The 23,383-nt window shown below is 30.5% G+C and overlaps 2 protein-coding genes across 2 annotated transcripts; one reads left to right on the forward strand and one right to left on the reverse strand.

Moving 5' to 3' along the window:
- Positions 1 to 4,142: 4,142 nt before the first annotated feature.
- LOC135137813 (microprocessor complex subunit DGCR8) lies at positions 4,143 to 20,165 on the reverse strand. Its single transcript, XM_064067558.1, has 7 exons — positions 20,094 to 20,165; positions 19,560 to 20,041; positions 12,303 to 12,502; positions 11,636 to 12,107; positions 11,380 to 11,582; positions 11,064 to 11,321; positions 4,143 to 4,589 (listed from the first exon to the last, which is right to left on the reverse strand). Exons 2-7 carry the CDS (start codon positions 19,867 to 19,869, stop codon positions 4,302 to 4,304), a joined length of 1,731 nt encoding a protein of 576 aa, XP_063923628.1. The 5' UTR covers positions 19,870 to 20,041; positions 20,094 to 20,165; the 3' UTR covers positions 4,143 to 4,301.
- A 264-nt stretch (positions 20,166 to 20,429) lies between these two features.
- LOC135137814 (protein HGH1 homolog) lies at positions 20,430 to 22,893 on the forward strand. Its single transcript, XM_064067559.1, has 3 exons — positions 20,430 to 20,557; positions 20,605 to 21,520; positions 21,568 to 22,893. The coding sequence occupies exons 1-3, from the start codon at positions 20,470 to 20,472 to the stop codon at positions 21,671 to 21,673; spliced, it is 1,110 nt and encodes a 369-aa protein (XP_063923629.1). The 5' UTR covers positions 20,430 to 20,469; the 3' UTR covers positions 21,674 to 22,893.
- Positions 22,894 to 23,383: the final 490 nt, after the last annotated feature.

The following is a 23,383-nucleotide window of genomic DNA, read 5'->3' on the forward strand; positions in this document are numbered from 1 at the left end:
TCCATTTTGCAATTTTTCGTTTTTTTATTTTTCGATTTTTCAGTCCTAGATTTTTGATTTTAAAATTTTCCAGTTTCTGGATTTTTTAGTTCGTCGATTTTAAAGTTCCACGAATTTTAATTTTTCGTTTTTTTATTTTTCGATTTTTTAGTTTCCCGATTTTTGATTTATTAGATTTTTCAGTTTTTGGATTTTCTAATTTTTCGATTTTTGAGTTCCACGATTTTTAATTTTTCGTTTTTGATTTTTTCGATTTTTTATTTTCTTGATTTTTCAGTTTCTCAATTTTTTATTTTTAAATTTTTCAGTTTCTGGATTTTTCAAAGCCCCGGTTTTTCTATTTTTCGATTTTTAGGTTTTCAATTTTTGAAGTTTTCATTTTTAAAATTTTCAGTTTTTCAATTTATAAACTTGAATTTTTCCATTTTACGATTTTACAATTTTTCCGTTTTTCAGTTTCTCAATGATTGATTTTTTTAATTTTTCAGTTTCTTTACTTTTTTCAATATCCCCCTTTTTGACGTTTTCGATCATTTTCAAAAGTTAGATAAAGATATTTTCTTGTACATTTCGACATCCAGAAGTTATTTTCGTCTTGGTTTCTTTGGAAATTACTACCGTTTTTCCAAAATCGCCAATTTTACCAATTTTTTAAAATTTCATTTTCAATCTGAAATTTTCGGAAATTTTTAATCCGAAAGCTAAGCTATATTTTTTGAATCAGCGCATCGATATCCACATTCCGGAATTTTTTGAGAATTTTTGGACCACTTTTTCAAACGCTCATTTTTCCAATACTTCCCAGTTTTGACATTTCGACCATTAACTAAAGATTTTCTTGTAGATTTCGATATCCACAAGACATTTTAGGCTTCGGTTCTTCGGAAATTTCTACCAATTTTCCATACTTGTCAATTAAAATATGACAATTTTTACGATTTTTTAAAACTCTCATTTTTAATCCAAAATTTTCGGAAAGATTAACATTTGGCACTATGAACATGCTATGTTTTTCGAATCAACACGTCAAGGCCTGCATTCCAGAATTTTTTTAGATTTTTCGGACCACTTTTCCAAACGCTCATTTTTCCAATACTTCCCAGTTTTGATATTTTCGACCATTTTTCGATCATTTTCGAAAATTAGCCAAAGATATTTTCTTGTAAATTTCGACATCCAGAAGCCATTTGCGGCTTCGTTTTTTCAGAAATTCCTGCAGTTTTTTTTTCAGAATCGCCGACTGAAATATATGTAGCAATTTTTTCGATTTTTTAAAAATTCCACTTTCAAACCGAAATTTTCGGAAATTTTTAATCCGGGACTATGAACAAGCTATATTTTCCGAATCAACACGTTTTTTTGTATAACTTTTCCAAACGCTCGATTTTTCAATACTCGTCCCCTATTTTTGCATTTTGAATTATTTTTCGATCATTTGCGAAAATTAGCTGAAGACATTTTCTTGTAGATTTCGACATCCAGAAGTCATTTTGGGCTTCGTTTCTTCCGAAACTCCAACCGTTTTTCCAAAATCCCCAACTGAAATATGGCAATTTTTTCGGATTTTTAAATATTCCACATTCAATCCTAATTTTTCGGAAAGTGTTAATTGAGACTATAAGCACGCTATATTTTTCGAATGAGGACGTCTAGGTCTACATTCCAGAATTTTTTTGAGATTTTTCCGACAACTTTTCCAAATACCCATTGTTTCAATACTCCCCATTTTTGACATTTTCCACCGTTTCTCGATCATTTTCGAAAATTAATCAAACACATTTTTTTGTAGATTTCCACATCCACAAGTCATTTTCGTCTTCGTTTCTTTAGTAATTCCTACCGTTTTTCCAAAATCGCCAACTGAAATAGACAATTTTTTCGATTTGTTAAAAATTCCACATTGAATCCGGATTTTTCGGAAATTTTTAATCTGGGACTATGAACACTCCATATTTTTCGAATCAGCACGTCAAGATCTACAGTCCAAAATTTTTTGAGAGTTTTTGGACAACTTTTTCAAACGCTCAATTTTTCTATTCACATTTTCGATCATTTTTCAATCATTTTCGAAAATTAGCGAAAGACGTTTTCTTGTAGTTTTCGACACCTAGAAGTCATTTTCCGCTTCGATCCTTTGGAAATCTTTCCGTTTTTACGAAATCGCCAATTGAAATAAGGCAATTTTTATGATTTTTTTAGAAATTTCATATTCAATCCGAATTTTTCGGAAATTTTTAATCGGGGACTATGAACACTCCATATTTTTCGAATAAGCACATCAAGATCTACAGTCCAAAATTTTTTCAGAATTTTTGGACAACTTTTTCAAACGCTCAATTTTTCAGTACTCCCTCCTATTGAGATTTTTGACTATTTTTCGACCGTTTTCGAAACTTAGCTGAAGACAATTTCTTGTAGTTTTCCACATCCAGAAGTCATTTCTGGCCCCGTTTTTTACAAATTCCTTCCGTTTTTAAAAATTTCACTTTCAATACGAATAATCCGAATTTTTCAGAAATTTTTAATCCGGGACTATAAACAAGCTATATTTTTCGAGTCAGCACGTTGATATCTACATCCCAGAATTTTTTAAAAATTTTTGGACAACTTTTCCAAACTCTCAATTTCCCAAAAATCACCCTTTTTGACATTTTTGACTATTTTCGAAAATGAACTAAACACATTTTCTAATAGATTTCGACACCAGAAGTCATTTACGGCTTCTTTTCTTTAGCGATTTATACCGTTTTTATCAAAAATGGCCAGTTGAAATGTCGCAATTTTTAGATTTTTTAAAAATATCATTTTCAATCGGGATTTTTCGGAAATTTTTAATCTCGGACTATAAACAAGCTATGTTTTTCGAGTCGTTGATATCTGCGTTCCACAATTTTTTGAGAATTTTTGAACAACTTGAACAACTTTCCAACGTTCAATTTTTCAATACAATTTCAATTTTGACATTTTCGACCATTTTTAGGCCTTTTTCGAAAATTAGCGAAAGACATTTTCTTGTAGATTTGGACCTCTAGAAGTCATTTCCGGTTTGGTTTCTTCGGAAATTCAAACCGTTTTCCCAAAATCATATTTTTTTGAGAATTTTTGGACAACTTTTCCAAACAACCAATTTTTCAATACTTCCCCCTTTTGACATTTTCGAAAATTAGCGAAAGACATTTTGTTGTCAAGTTCTACATTCCAGAATTTTTTGACAACTTTTCTAAACCCTCAAATTTTTAATACTCCCCGCTTTTGACATTTCGATTATTTTTCCAAAAATTCTCAAAAATTCTGTTCCAACTTCCGAATTAAAAATTTCGGGAAAAATGTTTAAAAACACCCACTTTTCGTCGTTACTAACCACAAATAATTCCCCAACCCTATCCAAAGCCTCCTAATATCGACCAAACGCCAACCCCGTACATAACACCAGAAACAAAACACTCGTTGACACCTCAAAATTTCCAAATCCAACACCAAAATGGATTCAGCCGACGTAATCGCCTCGAAAAAGCAAGTCAAAGACCACAAGAACCTGTGCATGCGTTCCAACAAAAAAATGCTCAGCATGCAAGAAGAAGACGAGTCGTTCCGAAGACTGCGAAATCTCTTCCTCAAAACCGAGGAAATGAAGGAAGTTTCAGCGGCCAAGAACAAGGAAATGGAGAGCCAGTTCAAGGAACTGCAGGAGCGTCTGGCCAACAGCTCCGGCTTCTTGAACCAGATCAAGAGCAGCATCGAGAACATCAAGTTTTCGTATCAGAAGGACATCATGGATTTGGAGAAGGTGACCGGGGAGAATCGGGAGGAGATCGACAGGCAGATCGAGGAGCTGAAGATGAACATCGGGAAGCTGCAATCCAGACCCAAAGAGGAGAAACCCAAGCCTCAAACGTACCAAGAAGCGCTGACCGAGGTGTTAACCTCTCTGCAGAACATCGCACAAGAGAAGTATAGCTCACGGAACGTGGAATAAATAACCCATGAAACGAATTCTACAAGATTTTGTTAAATTATGAGTGTGAAACACTGTGTAACCATTTTTGTAAAACGACATGCTTTTTGTGTTTGACTTTTAGATCCGGAAAACTATGTATAGCTAGCACATTCATCCTGAAACCTGTACAAAATAAAACCCAATGTCTGTGTAACTTTTATTCACTTATACAACTCGTCTGAAGGTATAATTTTTGAAAACAAAACATAAAGTACCTATTCCATCCATTTAGTGCAACAAGGATTTTAAAATCGTAAATTAATGTAAACCTTGATATGAAGCAAAGCATAGCTGTAACAATTTATTATAGATCCACATTTTTTAAATTGGACGAGGACAATTTTGGCAGATGGTCAGACTCGGTGGGAATAAAGACACCGATCGGTTTGATTTGCTTCCGTTTTTCGCTCAATTTGGAAAGTTCTAACTTGAGTTTGTCTAAAATTGCGAAATTTGGTGAGTTTATGGCAGCCTTGCTTTGTAAGAGGGTGATTTCTTGTTCTTCGAGTTTTTTCTCTTTGAAGCTCTTCACGGATCCGTTGCCGTAGAGGCGGAGGAGGGAGCCCCAGGAGGTGATGTGCGGATGTAATGCCTAGAAAAAAATATATGTAATTTTTTTAATGATAGATATGGATTATAAATTTCAAGATGGAGATACTGTGGTTGAAAAAAGAATGAGTGTAATAATAATAATTTCGTTATAAAACAGTAAATTTAGTTATTTTAAGAGCCTTAGTTGGCAGCCATGCAAGGTACTGTCGAATGTTGGTACATCGAGCTCCGATAAATGTCAAATTTGACGTTAAATTAAAAAGAGGTAATTGGAATTTTAAGAATTTTTGCGAATTTAATAAATTGTGTTAAACTGAAACCAACTTTAGATTTATTGAATTCAATTCAATTTTTCAATTAACTCAATTTGTTACTGAGTGTTTATAGGACATATCCTCCACTTTGTGACTTTCATTTAAATAAAATAAATGAATATTTCCACTTTCAATTTTTCAATCCTTGATTTTCAATTTCTCCAGTTTTTGATTTCTCAATTTAATGGTTTTGAAATTTTTCAGTTTTTTGGTTTTTAATTTTACAATTTATAATTTTTCGAGTTTTCAGATTTAAATGTTAAAGTTCTTAATATTTCAACTTTTGACTTTTTACATTTTTTGATTTTTATTTTTTCAATTGTTCGATTGTAATCTTTTTAATTTTTCAAATGTCGGTGATTTCACTTTTTTCAGATTTGCAATTTTTCAGCTTTTGATCTTTTAGTTTTTTTTCAATTCTTCGAATTTTAGATTTTTCAATTTTAAATGTTAAATTTCTTCGATATTACACTTTTGATTTTTTTGATTTTTCAGTTTTTAGATTTTAATTTTTTTCGATAGTTTTTCAAATTTCCCAATTTTTAATTTTCCAAATCTCGGTTCTTCACTTTTTTCACTGTCTCAAATTTCCGATATTTTAATTTAATAATTTTGGAATTTTTGAGTATTTCGAATTTTTAATTTTACAATTTTTTATTTTAAAGTTTTACAATTTTTCGATTTGTGTTTTTTCGAATTTTCAATTTTAGATGTTAAAGTTCTTCAATATTTCAATTTTTGATTTTTGAAATCTTTTGATGTTTCCGTTTCTGGATTTTTAATTTTTCAATCATTCGATATTTCGATTTAATGATTTCGGAATTTTTCGACTGCGATTTTTCAATTTTACATGTTTCAGTAGTTTTTGTAGTCTCCAATTTTTGAATTTTTGCTTTTTTAGTTTTTTCAATTCTGCAAATTTTGTATTTTTCCATTTTGGGAATTTTAAATGTTTCAACTTTTCACTTTTTCAATTTTTTAATTCAAAAATTCATAACACATTTTGATTTGTGATTTTTCGAGTTTTCAATTTTAAACGTTTTAGTTCTATGATATTTGAACTTTTTAATTTTTGAATTTTTCAGTTTCTCGATTTTTAATTTGCGTTTTTCGGTTTTTTAATTTTGCAATTGAAGTTTTTCGATTTCGGATTTTTCGAGTTTTCAATTTTAAATGTTAAAGTTTTTCGATATTTTAACTTTTGATTTTTAAAATTTTTTGATTTTTAGTTTCTGGAGTTTCGATTTTTCCGTTTTCGGTGTTTGCTTTTGGCAATTTCTCGATTTTTAATTTTTCAATGTTTCGATTGTAAATTTTTGAAATCTCGGTTTTTCACTTTTTTCTATATCTCAAATTTCCGATATTTCAATTTAATGATTTCGGAATTTTTCAGTATTTCGATTTCTCAATTTTACAATTTTCAATTTTTTGATTTTAAAACTTTCAATTTTTCGGTTGCGATTTTTTAAGTTTTCAGCTTTAAATGTTTTAATTCTTCAATTTCTTTTTTCCCAAATTTCTCGATTTACAATTTTTTGCTTTCACAATTTTTGGGTTTTCAATTTTACATTTTTCTATTCTTGCAACTTTTCGACTTTCCAATTTTCCAATTTTTGTTTTTTTAGTTTTTTTTTTCAATTCTTCAAATTTTGGATTTTTCCATTTTAGGAATTTTAAATATTTCAACTTTTCAATTTTTCAATTTTTAAATTCTAAAATTCATAATATTTCGATTTGTGATTTTTCCAGTTTAAATGTTAAAGTTCTTTAATATTTCAGCTTTTGATTTTTACAATTTTTTGATTTTTCAGTTTTTGGAGTTTCAATTTTTCAATGTTTCGCTCGTAATTTTTTTAATTTTCCAAATTTCGGTTTTTCACTTTGTCAATGCCTCAAATTTGTAATATGAATTTCAATTTAATGATTTCGGAATGTTTCAGTATTTCGGTTTTATAATTTTACAATGTCCAATTTTTTATTTTGCAATTTTTCGAGTTTTCAATTTTAAATGTTTCAGTTCATTGATATTTCAACTTTTTAATTGTGCAATTCTTGATTTTTCAATTTTCAGTTTTTCGAGTTTTCAATTTTAATTGTTCAAGTTCTTTGATATTTTAACTTATGATTTTTAAAATTTTTTGATTTTTCAGTTTCTGGAGCTTGAATTTTTTCGGTTTTTCAATATATAGTTTCTTCAATTTCCGCTTTTTAATTTTACAATTTACAATTTTTCGTTTTGTGGTTTTTCGAGTTTTCAATTTTAAATGTTTTAATTCTTCGATAATTCAACTTTTGATTTTTTTTTGTTTTTTTCAGTTTCTGGATTTTAAATTTTTTCGGTTTTTCAATGTTTAGATTTTTTTAATTTCTCGATTTTTCTTTCACGATTTTTTCATTTTCCAGTTTTTCGATTTTTCAATGTTTCGATGTTATAATTCCTCGATTTTTTTCAATTTTCCTAATCTTGATTTCTTGTTTTTTTTTTAATTTCTCAGTTTATCCATTTTCTTATGATTTCACAAGTTTACGATTTTGAGTTTTTAATTCTAAAATTCACAATGTTTCGATTTGTGATTTTTAGATTTTCAATTTTTGAATTTTTCAGTTTCCCGATTTTTATTTTTCAGTTTTTTAATTTTTCAATTCTTGATTTTTCAATTTCTCAAGTTTCCGATTTTTCAATTTAAGATTTTGAAAATCTTCAGTTTTTCGGTTTTTTTATTTTATAATTTTTCAATTTGTGATTTTTCGAGTTTTCAATTCTAAAAGTTAAAGTTGTTCGATATGTCAACTTACGATTTTTAAAATTTTTTGATTTTTCAGTTTCTGTAGTTTAAATTTTTTCAGTTTTTCAATATTTAGTTTCTTCAATTTCCGCTTTTTAATTTTTCAATTTAATGATTTTGGAATACATATTTCAGTTTTTAGGTTTTTTAATTTTACAATTTACAATTTTTCGATTTGTGGTTTTTCGAGTTTTCAATTTTAAATGTTTTAATTCTTCGATGATTCAACTTTTGATTTTTTTTGTTTTTTTCAGTTTCTGGATTTTAAATTTTTTCGGTTTTCAATGTTTAGATTTTTTTAATTTCCCGATTTTTAATTTTTTAATGTTTGGATTTAAATTTTTTTAATTTTTCAACTCTTGGTTTTTCTTTCACGATTTTTTCATTTTCCAGTTTTTCGATTTTTCAATGTTTCGATGTTATAATTCCTCGATATTTTTCAATTTTTAATTTCTTGATTTCCAATTTTCCAATTCTTGATTTCTTGTTTTTTTTAATTTCTCAGTTTATCCATTTTCTTATGATTTCACAAGTTTATAATTTTGAAATGTTTCAGCTTTTCAGTTTTAGAGTTTTGAATTATAAAATTCACAATGTTTCGATTTGTGATTTTTAGATTTTCAATTTTTGAATTTTTCAGTTTCCCAATTTTTATTTTTTAGTTTTTTAATTTTTCAATTCTTGATTTTTTAATTTCTCAAGTTTCCGATTTTTCAATTTGTGATTTCTCGAGTTTTCAATTCTAAATGTTAAAGTTGTTCGATATGTCAACTTACAATTTTTAAAATTTTTTGATTTTTCAGTTTCTGTAGTTTAAATTTTTTCGGTTTTTCAATATTTAGTTTCAATTTACCGATTTTTAATTTTTCAATCTTTCGATTTTTTTTTTATTTTTCGATTTAATTATTTTGGAATATTTCAGTTTTTCGGTTTTTTAATTTTACAATTTACAATTTTTCGATTTGTGGTTTTTCGAGTTTTCAATTTTAAATGTTTTAATTTTTCGATAATTCAACTTTGGGTTTTAATTGTTTTTGTTTTTTCAGTTTCTGGATTTTTAATTTTTCAATATTTAGATTTTACAATTTCTCGATTTTTATAAATCTTTCGATTTTAAATTTTTTAACTCTTGGTTTTAGAAATTTCCGGTTTTTGTTTTTCGGCTCCAATTTTTCGACTGTTCAATTTGAAATGTTTAAATTCTTCGATTTTTCAGTTTTTGAATGTTTTCAGTCTTACAATTTTTCAGTGTTCCGATGTTGCAGTTTTAAATTTTTCGACTTGCCAACTTTTGGCTTTTAATTTTTTCGGTTTTTCAATGCTTCGATGTTAAAATTTTTCGAGTTTTTTCGATTTTAAATTTTTTGATTTCCAATTTTCGAATTCTTGATTTCTTGATTTTTTTCAATTTCTCAATTTAAGAATTTTCGATTTATGATTTCACAATTTTACGAATTTGAAATGTTTCAGATTTTCAGTTTTTCAATTTTTTAATTCTAAAATTCACAATGTTGCGATTTGATTATTAGTTTTCAATTTTTGAATTTTTCATTTTCCCCATTTTTATCTTTCAGTTTTTAATTTATCAATTCTTGATTTTTCAATTTAAAAATTTTCAGTTTTTTAATTTTACAATTTTTCAATTTATGATTTTTCTAGTTTTCAGTTCTAGATTTGATTTTGATTCTTCAGTTTCTTGAGTTTTTTGGTTTTTCAATATTTAGTTTCTTCAATTTCTCGATTTTTAATTTTTCAATCTTCCGATTTTAATTTTTTTATTTTTCAATTTTTTTAATGTCTCAAATTTTCGATATTTCAATTTAATGATTTTGGAAATTTCCGGTTTTTGTTTTTCGGCTTCAATTTTTCGATTGTTCAATTTGAAATGTTTAAATTCTTCGATTTTTCAGTTTTTGAATTTTTTCAGTCTTACAATTTTTCAGTGTTCCGATGTTGCAGTTTTAAATTTTTCGACTTACCAACTTTTGGCTTTTAATTTTTTCGGTTTTTCAATGCTTCGATGTTAAAATTTTTCTAGTTTTTTCGATTTTAAATTTTTTGATTTCCAATTTTCGAATCCTTGATTTCTTGGTTTTTTTCAATTTCTCAATTTACGAATTTTCGATTTATGATTTCACAATTTTACGAATTTGAAATGTTTCAGATTTTCAGTTTTTCAATTTTTTAATTCCAAAATTCACAATGTTGCGATTTGTGATTATTAGAGTTTTCAATTTTTGAAGTTTTCAGTTTCCCCATTTTTATCTTTCAGTTTTTTAATTTTACAATTTTTCAATTTATGATTTTTCTAGTTTTCAGTTCTAGATTTGATTTTGATTCTTCAGTTTCTGGAGTTTTTTGGTTTTTCAATATTTAGTTTCTTCAATTTCTCGATTTTTAATTTTTCAATCTTCCGATTTTAAATTTTTTTATTTTTCACTTTTTTTAATGTCTCAAATTTTCGATAGGTACTTCAATTTAATAGTTTTGGAATTTTTCAGTTTTTCGGGTTTTTAATCTTACAATTTACGATTTTTCAAGTTTTCAATTTTAAATGTTTTAATTCTTCTATAATTCAACCTTTGATTTCAAATTTTTGAATTTTTCAGTTTTGCAATTTTTCAGTGTTTCGATTTTTTAGTTTTAAATTTTTCGACTTTCCCACATTTGATTTTCAAAATTTTCTTTCACGATTTTTTCATTTTTCAGCTTTTCGATTTTTAATTTTTTGGGTTTGTAATGTTCCGATGTTATAATTCTTCGATGTTTTCAATTTAAAATTTTTTGATTTCCAATTTTCGATTTGATTTCACAATTTTTCAGTTTCTAATTTTAAATTTTTCGACTTTTCAACTTTTGTATTTTTTAACTTTTCAATTTTTCCCATTTTTAAATAAAAATTGGAATTTTCAAAATTTTGGGGAATTTTGTCGCGGTTGGTACGACAAATGTCATATTGTAATGTTTGACATTTAGATTATTTTCACAACAATAAATTGTTATTAACAATCAGTGAAGCTGAAACCAATTTTTTGTGCCCCGAAATACAGGAAATTGCCCAAAGTAGCACCCAATAAAATTCGTTCAGCAAACGAAAATGTCATTTCGTTCCATTGACGTACACTGCACTCGTTATTCGGGATTTTCAAAATTTTGGGGAATTTTGTCGCAGTTGGTACGACAAATGTCAAATTATAATGTTTGAAGTTTAAATTAGTTTGACAATAATAAATTGTTATATCTCTTACGTGAGTGATACGCAAAGAATAATTTGTTGTGATAATTGTGAAAGTGTGGAAAATGTAAGTGATTAGTCGTGAATATTTGAATTTACACACGAAGATATTGAAAATATTATCCAAAAGGTATCGAACTCAGTTCTGATTACAGTTCTTTATTAATTTTCACACTTACTTGCAAAATCGCCTGCGACGCCCTCTGCTTCCCATCCCGTTTATTCTGACAAACCACCGTGGCCGTGTGCTTCCCCACCGTCATCGTAAACTGATTCTTCTTGTTCTTCAATGTATTCCCCTGATAACTAATCTGCAAATCATTCAATCCGAAGTTCCTCTGCAGACACGTCAACAGAATATCGTGAGGCGACGGCTCCGTGGTCTTCGCACAAAACTCCGCAACCCTCGGATCCTCAATCCTAATCTCGTCAAAGAACTAGACAAAAACACGTCAACATAACCCCAAAAAACACCAACCACAGCAAACAAATTACCGACAAATCTTGGTCTTGGTCTCTACTCGCACTAGACCCCGTCTTCGCATCCGTCGTGATTTTCGACTTCATCTCCGGAATTAAAATTTCCAAAGTGGCACGAGCCGCCTCTGACTTGGCCTGCTTTTTACTCGTGCCGTACCCCACGCCGTACTGCATGTCGTTGATGGAGACAGTGGCGGCGTACGGCGTCGCCGCGTTCTCTGAAACAAAAACGTGCCAGACCTTCAACTCAGCGCACAGCGACTCCACTCACCCAACTCCGTGAACTTGTACGTCGGCTGCTTCTTCAGCGCGTGTTGTACGTACTCGTGCAAAATACACACGTACGACTTCCCGTTCGGATTCATAATCCACTCTTTCTTTGCACTTGATCCCGTATTATCACCCGTTTCGCTGTTTTGGATCGGAAACATGATCAACTTGGTCCCTGCCGGTAAATTCGGTCTCTGTAGCTGCTTCTCGTGTTTCTTCTTTTTGGTAAACTGCCTTCGTTCCGACCACGATTTGAACCTCATCACTTTGATGGTCTTGAATTGGAACAACTTCTCGGCGTACTTTCTCACGTCCTCGGCTTTCAGGTTTTGGCTTTCTATGTTTTCTTTGACGGTTTCGATACGCGCGTTGGGGAGGTCTTGGGCCAGGGTTTCGTTGTGTTTTTGTTTTTCGCCCTCGAGAGCGCGGCGGTAGCTCAAGCAGGGGATGGCGCTTAGGGGGATTTCGTGTTTCTACACACAAAAAATTGTCACACCTGTGTGGCGAAGACTGAACCAGACGGTATTAACACTACGTGTTTGGCGGTGTAAAACTGACTTCGTGTCATACATGTCAAATTGAACATAACCTCAAATATATTTGTAATTAATAAATAATAACTATTCATCAAGTGGTGTTAATACAATCTGTTCGTTATTAAGTCGTACCCTAACTGATCCTGGTCCTAAAAAGTACGGTTTGGATAAGGTACACACTCTTGATACTTTGTGTAAGTATAAAGGCATTCCGCTGTTGTGAGTAACTTGGATCCATCCCTCTGGAAGGACGTCGAAGTGGTTCTGGCACTTTTCTATAAGTACAACTTTGTCTTTTTCTTCAAAAGGTTGTTTCTCTGAATCTTGGTCGTCTAAAAGTAAAAGAGTCAAAAAGGAAAGGAACGCATGATGAATTTCGTCTTGTTTTCGTCTCAGTTGACTTACATTTTTAAACTCTATGTTATCAAGCGTTTCCACTATAGGGTAAGCTATATAAGACGCCTATGGAGCAAGAGCATGGGCGTAGTCCAGAAAAACTGGTCATTTTAGATGTGTGGATTTACACTTCAACGAATTACGAAGATGAACAAAACTGAATTGATTGTTTAGAGAAGGAACTTTTTTCTATTAATATATGTGTTCATAAAAGTCACAAAATTGGCTTTGGTGGCGTTATAAAAAAATTGTTCGAAGGTTATTTCTCGAGTTTTTGATTTTTCAATTTTTTAGTTTTTCAATGTTCTGATTTTATGATTTTCTTTTTTCAATGTGAAACTTTTCAATTTTTCGATTTTTCAGTGTTTTCACTTTATAGTTTTTTGCTTTCTCAATTTTAATTTTTTCAGTTTCTCATTTCTTCAATTTTTCGATTTTTTAATTTTTCATTTCTTCAAATTTTCGATCTGCAAATTTTTCTTCATTTTTACAAATTTTTCTATTTTTAAATATTCAGATTTTATAATTTCTTGTTTTTTTTTCTTCAATTTTACATGTAACTTTTGAATTTATTAGTTTTCGGTGTTCAAACTTTTCAATTTTTCGATTATTTAATTTCTCCGTTTTCACTTTTTCAGATTTTTCCGCTTTTCAATTTTTAGATATTTTAGTTTTTCGTTGTTTTCAATTTTGTGATTTTTTGTCTATCCGTTTTTAATTTTTAAGTTGTCAAATTTTTCGAATTCTTTAACTTTTGGATGTGTCATTGCTACAATTTTTTGATTTTTCAATATTTTGTTTTTTCGATTTTTCCCATTTTTGAACTATTTTCCGATTTTTCAATTTTTGGTTATTTTAATTTTTATATGTTATTTGCCAAAATCAGTCTTATCTTATCAAGTACTAGCCCCGCCCACCCACCCTTTACTTTCTTGGAAGGTATCATTTGCCAAAATCAGTCTTATCTCACCAAGTACTAGCCCCGCCCACCCGCCCCCTATTTTTTCACAGGATGTCATTTTTTCCATTTTTCAATTTTAAGATATTTTAATTTTTCGTTGTTTTCATTTTTGCCATTTTTCGTCTCTCAGTTTTAAATTTTTCATTGTTTTCACTTTTGCGATTTTTCGTCCCAATTTTTAATTTGTCGATTTTGCATTTCTCCATTTGTCGATTCTCTATTTCTCGAATTTCAATTTTTGAACTTTTCGATATTTCATTTTTGCAACTTTTCAATTTTTCAGTTTTCAATTTTTTCTTTTTGCGATTTTTAGAATATGTATTAGATTTTTAATTTTTCAGTTTTTCGATGTTTCAGTGTTCAATTTCTAGATTTTCCATTTTTGATTGTACAATTCCTCGGTGTTCCGATTTTCCAATTTCTCGATTATTTAATTTCTGAGTTTCCCAATTTTTCAAATTTTTGATATGTTCCGATTTTTGAACTACTTTTCGATTTTTCAATGTTTGGTTATTTTAATTTTTCGTTGTTTTCAATTTTGCGATTTTTCGTTTCTCAATTTTTAATTTTTCGATTTTTCATTTTTGATTGTACAATTTTTCGGTGTTCAAACTTTTCAATTTTTCGACTATTTAATTTCTCCGTTTTCACTTTTTCTGATTCAATTTCCCAAATTTTGGATATTTCAATTTAAAATTTTTCATTTCCACAATTTTTCTTTTCGATTTCTTATTTTTCAATTATTTGATTTTATAATTTTTTGCCTTTTCAATTTTTTGATTTTGCAATTTTTCGATTTAAATTTGTCCGAGTTTTCAGTTTATCGATTCTTAAATTTTTTATTTCTTCAAATTTGCGATCTGCAAAATTTTTCGTTTAGGTTTTTTATTTTCTTCACTTTTACAACTTTTCTATTTTTTAAATGTTCCGATTTTATAATTTCTTGTTCTTTTCTGAATTCAATTTGTTCAGTTTCTCGTTTTTTCATTTTTTTTTGTTTCTTGAATTTTACGATAGTAACTTTTAAATTTATCAGTTTTTCAATTTGCCAAATTTTGGATATTTCAAATTTTAGATTTCTTTCATTTCTTAAATTTTTGGATTTTTCAATTTTTGGATTTACAATTTTTCGTTTCAGATTTTATTTTCTTTATTTTTTCAATGCGAAATTTTTCAGTTTTTCGATTAGCAATTTGTCGGTTTCAATTTTTGGATATTTCAACATTTATATTTTTTAATTTTTTGTTTCTTCAGTTTTTAATTTTCTGTATTTTTCAATTTCTCGGTTTTCAATTATGTAATCTGCAATTTTTCGTTTCGACTTTTTATTTTTCAATTATTCGATTTTTCATGTTACGATTTTATAAACAAAATTCTTTATTAAGTGTATTTGATTTGCAAAAAGCATTTGACACTGTTTGTCATGATATATTATTATACAAGTTAAAATATTATCTTCGTTCTGAAAACAGCTTAAAATTGATCAGATCTTATTTGACTGACAGGCAACAATATGTATATTTCAATAATTCAGCATCATCTAAGCAAAAATTAGTTGCAGGAGTGCCGCAGGGGTCAGTGCTTGGGCCATTTTTATTTTTGGTTTACATTAATGATATATCAAGTCTAACTTTAGATGGTAAATTGGTTTTATTTGCAGATGATACGTCAGTTTTAATTTGTGGGAAAGATATTAACAGAATAAATGAAATGTCAAGTGAAGCCGAAACACAAATAAGTAATTGGTTCTCAGCCAACAAATTGTTAGCCAATAAAGACAAAACGCAACATTTACTTTTTTCACTTTCAAGTGAGATTAATAAAAATGACTACGTAAAATTTCTTGGTTTCTATCTTGATGGGAAATTGACCTGGGAGATTCATATTGATCATATGTTAAAAAAATTGGCAACTAAATTATTTCTGCTCCGTAAGCTTTATAGTGTTGTTTCTCAAAATATTCTTGTTACTGCTTATTTTGGCACAATTCACAGTATTATCTCTTATGGTATACTCATTTGGGGTCATTCTGCTCATGCTGGAAGGATATTCGCTTTTCAGAGAAAATGTGTTAGGGTTATTGGTGGACTCGGATACAGAGAAGATTGTCGACAATTGTTTACAAAATTTGGTATTATTACAGTTCCGTGTGAATTTATATTGCAATGTCTTTTATTCATTTATCAAAACCAAGCGAATTATGGCTCTGGCGAACATGAATACGCCACTCGATATAGGCATTTGTTGCGAAATGATTTCATTAGACTTAAAAGATCTAAAAATAGCATTGCTCACTATTGTGTGGAATTTTACAACGCGGTACCTACTGCAATGAAAAAGGCTAATCTCAATCAATTTAAAGTATGTATTAAGAAAATACTGATACAAAATGCATTTTTCTCGTTTGAAGAATTTTTTCAATTTATGAAATCAATGCAAAACTAATGTGCTTTTCCTTTGTTAGTTATGATTTAGTATTAAGCTTTTGTTAATTATTTTATGACGTGTGTAAATATTTTGTATGGTAACACAAATATATATTACTATTACTATTACTATAATTTTTTGGTTTTTCAATTTTTCGTTTTGCGATTTTTGGGTTTTTCGATTCCTAAATTTTTCATTTCTGCAAATTTTCGATTTGCAAATTTTTCGTTTCGGTTTTTATTTTCTCTACTTTTACAATTTTTCAAATTTTTTTTGTTTCCTGAATTTTACGAAGTGTAACTTTTAAATTTATCACTTCCGATTTTCAAAATTTTGGATATTTCAATTTTTAGATTTTTTTTATTTCTCTAATTTTTGGATTTGCAATTTTTCGCTTCGGGTTTTTATTTAATTTTTTCAATTTTCAGGTTTTTCTATGTTTGGATTTTTCAATTTTTGGATCTACAATTTTTCGTTTCGATTTTTATTTTCTTTAATTTTTCAGTTTTCAATGTTCTGAATTTATAATTTTTCTTTTTTTCAATGTGAAATTTTTCAGTTTTTGGATTTGCAATTTTTTGTAAAATTTCTGGAGTTTTCAATTTTTGATTTTCACAAAGTGAAATCTTTCAATTATTGGATTTTTGAATTTCTCGGTTTTCAATTATGTAATCTGCAATTTTTCGTTTCGACTTTTTATTTTTTCAATTATTCGATTTTTCATGTTACGATTTTACAATTTTTTGCTTTTTCAATTTTTCGTTTTGCGATTTTTGGGTTTTTCGATTCCTAAATTTTTCATATCTGTAAATTTTTCGTTTCGATTTTTATTTTCTCTACTTTTACGATTTTTCAATTTTTTTTTGTTTCCTGAATTTTACGAAGTGTAACTTTTAAATTTATCACTTCCGATTTTCAAAATTTTGGATATTTCAATTTTTAGATTTTTTTATTTCTCTAATTTTTGGATTTGCAATTTTTCGCTTCGGGTTTTTATTTAATTTTTTCAATTTTTAGGTTTTTCTACGTTTGGATTTTTCAATTTTTGGATCTACAATTTTTCGTTCCGATTTTTATTTTCTTTATTTTTTCAGTTTTCCCGTTTTCAATGTTCTGAATTTATAATTTTTCTTTTTTCCAATGTGAAATTTTTCAGTTTTTGGATTTGCAATTCGTCGGTTTCAATTTTTTCATTTTTCCTTTCTTTTTTAGATTTTGCTATTTTTTCAACGTTTTGATTTTATAGGTTTTTAAGATATTAATTTGCAGTTTTTCGTTTCGATTTTTATTTTTCCAATTATTCGATGGTACGATTTTATAATTTGTCTTTTTCAATTTTAATTTGTTCAGTTTCTCATTCCTTCAATTTTTCGTTTTGCGATTTTTCAGTTTTTGGATTTAAATTTTCTCGAGTTTTGAGTTCTTCCATTCTCAAATTTTGCAGTTTTTTCAAATTTTCGATTTGCAAATTTTTTGTTCCCATTTTTTATTTTCTTGTCTTTTCAATTTCAATAATTTTAAATCTTTGATTTGCAATTTTTCATTTTTTGTTTCTTCAATCGTACGATATGCAACTTTTTTCAATATGAAAATTTTCACTTCTTCGATTTTTCAATGTTATAATTTCAATTTTATAATTGTTTCCTTTTTCAATTTAAATTTGTTCAGCTTTTCGTTTCTTCAATTTTTCGTTTTGCGATTTTACAATTTTTCAATTTAAATTTTCTCCAGCTTTATAGTGGAACATAATACTAACAAACAACTAATTATATTAGAAACAATTTTTTTAATTTTTTATTTTCTTCATTTTTACAATTTTTCTATTTTCAAATGTTCTGATTTTATAATTTTTTGTTTTTTTTTCAATTTAAATTTTTTCAATTTTCCAAATTTTGGATATTTCAATTTTTAGGTTTTTTTCAATTTTTTCTTTCGCGATTTTATTTTATTTTTTCAATTTTACGGTTTTTCAGTGTTTGGATTTTTCAATTTTTAGATTTTGAAATTTTTCATTTCTTCAATTTTTCGAATTGAAATTTTTCGTTTCGGGTTTTTATTGTTTTTTTTTATTTTGGGGGTTTTCAGTGTTTGGATTTTTCAATTTTTCGTTTTTCAATTTTTTGTTCAACTTTTGGATTTTTTAATTTTTCGTTTCCTCCATTTTTCTAGTTTTCATTTTTAATAGGTAATAATAATAATTGACTTAAAATTTTTGACGTTTTCAATTTTACGATTTTAGAATTTTTCTATTTTTCAATCATTGGATTTTTACACTTTTTTGTTTATCCGATTTTTCAATTTTTCGATTTTTCAGTTTCTCGTTTAATTTTTCGATCTTTCAATTACAGCTTTTCGACTTTACAATTTTTTTGTTTCTTCAGTTTTTCGATTTTCCACATTTCGGTTTATCAATTTTTACAGATTTTTTAGTTTTTGAAAAATCAAAAATAAAAACGAAAAAGTATAAAATGAAAACATTAAAAAATCTAAAAATTGAAAATCAAGGACTTGAAAAATTGAAGAAACGAAAAATCGAAAGATTAAAAAACTGAGAAATTAAAAAATCGAAAAAACGAAATATTGAAAATGAAAGAAATCGGATAATCGAGAAATCCAAAAATTGTAAATCTGAAAAATTAAAAAATTGGAAAATCGAGGAATTGAAAAATCAAAGATTGAGAATTTGAATAAACGAAAAATTATAAAATCGAAAGAAACACTGAAAAAATAAAAGAAATGAAAACACGCAAATTTGCGATATAAAATCTGAAAAATGAAAAATAAAAATCAAGAACTTGAAAAATTGAGGAAACGAAAAATTGCAAAATTGAAAAAGTGTAAATCGACGAAAAATTGCGGTATCAAAAAATTGTAAAATCGAGGAAAAAGGAAAAACAAAAAATTATGATGCTGCACGTTGTTTCAAGTGAGTTTTTTCTTTACAAAATTTTGTGATGACGTCATCAACACTGCAGCAAACACACATTATATCAAATTGGATAAATTCAGTGTAATACTAATAATAAACAGTACTTGATTTAATTAAGAAAATAAATTGCCTCATTCATAAATTTTTTTAGTCGTCCTGTATAAGTTATTCTAAAAATAACGAGTGCACTGATAAATCACAAATACAGAGTTATATTATTTTGCATATTTCAGACAGGATTTATTCGGGAAATGACGTCATCAAGTTTTTGGAAGGGGATAATAAAGGGAATCAAGTTTGAATAGTGATTTACCACGATTACAATAACCTTAAAACGTTACACAATAACAAAAATTGAAACAGACGACAGACAGACGGAAAGGGAAGACCACTTGTTTCATACTCTGGAGGTCATGAAACATCGAGAAAACATTAAAGTGGCAAATCGTCCAATGCACTCGATTACTATACTTCAAATTAAAAAACCATTTTACCCAAAAAAACTCAATATGAAGTACAATTTTTCAAATGTTACATTTCGGAAATTTGTTTTCTTATTACCAGCCACTACTAGATTTAATCAAGATGGTGTACAGTTGAAAATTGGTTCTTATCTACTTTATCAGTTATCCGTGTTATCACACAATTACCTCACCCAACATCACACTAATTTTACCTAAATCAGCGTCCGCTGCCTTCCGTTTCTTGCTCGCTAAAGCATCCTCCAGCATCTTGTCGATCTCCTCATCAGGAATATCCGAGTCATACGACATTGACTTATCCGAGTCCGAGTCCTCAGTCTCGTCCAAAATGTGGAACTTACGCACATCTTCGACACTTTGGTTCGAAAACGGACAAAGCGGGGACACATCATCATTCGTTGTTTCACAGTTACTTAAATCCGGGCTGTGTCCATTAATTTCTATTTTTAAGGCATCGATGTCCGGTTTTTGGTCGGCTTGTTCCTCTTTCAAAAACTCGTCCATTTTGTACAATAACCAGATCAATTTGAGACTCGCACTCGATTTTGCAACAAGTTGAATTGTTGAACGGTTTTCGTACGGTTACAATTTAAAGAACATTCCAACTATTAGATTAACAAATTGAGATGTTCTTTGACTAGTACCGCAGAAAGCCACTCCTGAATTACCTGAGGCGCTGAAATTAAAATTTTAGTGGAATTACAAACGGAAATCCGAGATTTAAATACTTTTGCCACACACTACACCCTAACCTTTATCTTTTTTTAAACAATGTCGGCGGCCGGTAAGGTAGGGCGCGGTTAGTGAGCGACGCTGGCGTCCTCTACATTCGTCAAGTAGAATATGAAAATCATAGAAGGAATTTGTAAATAATTTTCAAAGATTGTTGGTTGCATATACTTTTAATTTTAAAGTGTAGTGGACTACTTAGCAACCAAAATTGGAGTATTTATTATGTTTATAACGTTATTTACACAAAAGGAAACTTTTTTTCTATTTTTGACAGTCACTAAGTGCTTGTGTTTGACAGCTGAAGTTACTAGATCAATCCAAATCTAGGGAGTTTTCTGTCAAAAGCATGCGCCCCATTTCTAACCTCCAAAAATGGGCGACACGATTCAAGACTTGTTAAAGTTTATCCAAATCGGGGCCCGCCTGGACCTCAAAGCCGTCGCCGTCGCCCACATCCTCGGTACCCCCCAACCTCGCACCCACCTCAAACTAACCCCCTTTTTTCAGGCCTCACCGGAACCGACCCCGGGATCGCCGCCCTGATCGAGCACCCCGCCGTCCTCGTCTCCCTCATCGCCCTCCTCGACGACAACAGCGCCCCCATTGCTAAGGACTCCGCCCTCTGCCTCGTTAACATCTCAGCCAACGAAAAAGCCTCCGAGCGCCTCGTGGACCTGGACATCGCCGCCAACGCGCCCCCTTTGACTAAACCACCTGAGAACATCGTGGCCACCACTCTAAAATTCATATTCAATGCAGAGAGCAAGTTGGCTGATCCTTGTTGCATGATCCTGTCTAACTTGACTCGCCCCAGCCACCTCTGTGAAAAAATTGTAGAAGCCATCGAGAAAACTGGTAAAGGATTCGACGACATCGTTAACATTTTCACTAAAAAGCAGTACAATAAAGTGGGGGCGAACTTGCACTATTTGGGGCCGGTGTTGTCGAACTTGTCACAGAGCAAGCGAGTGAGGGGGTTCATTCTGGACAAGGAGCGGTGTGTGGTGCAGCGGCTGCTACCCTTCACGGAGTACAAAGACAGTTTGGTGCGGCGCGGGGGGGTTGTGGGGACCTTGAAGAATTGTTGCTTCGAGGAAGACTGTCATGAGTGGCTTTTGAGCCAAGAAGTTGATATTTTACCCAGATTTTTGCTACCGCTGGCGGGGAATGAGGAATTCGATGAGGAAGACAACGACAAGTTACCTTTAGATCTGCAATATTTACCGGAGGATAAGAGTAGGGAGGAGGACCCCGACATCAGGTGTATGTTGATGGAAGCCCTGACTCAGCTGTGTAGTATACGTAAAAATAGAGAGTTCATACGTGACAAAAACACGTACATTATCTTACGGGAGTTACACAAGTGGGAGAAGGACAGAAAGGCGCTTTTAGCGTGTGAGAACTTGGTTGACATTTTAATAAGGTTGGTAACGCTGATTTATAATTCCCGAATTAGTTGTGTGGTTGTAGAACTGAAGAGGAAATAGGGGAGGACAACCTGAAGGAGGTGCACGTTCCAGAGGATTTGCACGACGATTTCCAGAAAGCCGACCAGGAGTTTTTGAGAGGGGATTAGCCTCTCCTGAGGCGCCATCACCGTTTTACCCTTTCTCTCCACGTAATGTTTTTTTAATCCAATGAGGTCCCAGAGGGGAGGGTTTTTGAATTGTTGACGTTCTGCCTCCCCTACGACGCCATTTTGAACTCCCCTCCGCGACCTCATCGCCTCCATTTTATAACCTAATTTCTAATAAAATCTATTTTGATACTTCGCCATCCGACATCAAAGCCCTTCCACATTCCCAGAAGCCGTCTTTGATGTCTCACAATAATCAAAAGGTGCTGAAATCCTGTCGCAAGTATTAATAGCGCCGATTGATCCGGGAACGCGCTATTCAAAATTAGCCGCTCCTGTAATAAAGGTCGCAACCTGGGTCACCGCATCGACAGACAAATTATAAATGGAAGGAAACGCTTACTCGGAACGTCAGCACCTCGCTCCAGTGCATTAATTTTACGACGACCATATGTTGAAGGAGCCGTTTTATATATATAGTTATGCGCTCCGAAAAATACACAAAGAATGCGTTGTGTACGTTAGGGTCCGCACAAACAAAGAACAAATCTCTTAATCCGCCTCTGCTGATTTGAATTTATTGCGATATGGGTGCGCGCCGTTTTGTTTTGACTGATGGAGTTGTAATTGTCGCATTCGCACCTATTTATCTAGTAGGCCACGAGGAGTTGACAGACGGCGTCGATTGTTTTTCCGGGAGTGTACGGGGCGGGGCCGGGCCGGGGCACGCCCTCCGTGGATGTTTCTTGGCGCTGCTGTTGGCAGACGAGATTGTAAATCAAAAATGTTGGCTAAACAGATGGACGTATCGGACGGGTGTGTGTTGTGGTTTTGGGTCTGTTTATGGTTTTTTGTTGTGAAGGGGAGGAGGGGGGTGGAAAGTGACTGGAGTTTTTTGGAGTGTATGAAAGGGAGTCTTGATCGCTTTTTTAGGGATTGTGATAACATCTGTGTCATGATTTTTATATTTGTAGAATGTTTATTTTGTGTCGGAGTGAGTTTTTGCGGTGGGTATTTAGACGGTGCGGCAAGAATAAACAGCTGGAGCAAGAGATTAAAGAATTTTTAGGAAAAATGGAAAAACTGAGAAAACTACAAATTAAACTTTATCTGATTATAAATGCAAATTTTTTTTTAATTTCCACAAATTGTTAAACTATAAAGCACCGATTCTAAGGTAAAAATGTTGTTTTTAGTGAAAAATAAATACTTTTGAAATTGTTGCGTTTCTATGTGATCGAAAAAAGTCGTCTAGTAGGCCCTGAAATTTATTTTTAAGATAATGATGCTGGCATTGCGTTGTTTGACGCATTATTTGACCCCAGGTAAATGTCACATTCACAAACACCTACAGAGAACGCGTGGTGTTGCCAACATAATTTTTTTTAACATTAAATTCCAAAGGTTGTTTGACGACTTTTTTCTCTATGTTACAACAACCGAAAAATAAGTAGATATAATTTATTTTAAAACCAAAAATCCACTACCTGTAGAATTAAAAAAAAAACTAATTATATATTTTAATTATTTAAGGAATCAGAGCTTGTTGCCATGGATTATCAATTTGAGTTTAAAAATGTAAAGAAATCAACATTGAAATTTAGATGTAACATAACTTTAAATTAGGTATTTCACACTAAAATATAGAAAGCTGACACTAGCAACGTTGCCAGTTGTATTTACGAAAAAATTGCGGTATTGGTAGATTAT

This window comes from Zophobas morio, unplaced genomic scaffold, assembly GCF_036711695.1.
Source record: "Zophobas morio isolate AGI-343-1 ecotype UQ-CSIRO unplaced genomic scaffold, CSIRO_AGI_Zmor_V1 ptg000030l, whole genome shotgun sequence".
In the NCBI taxonomy this organism is placed as follows: Eukaryota; Metazoa; Arthropoda; class Insecta; order Coleoptera; family Tenebrionidae; genus Zophobas; species Zophobas morio.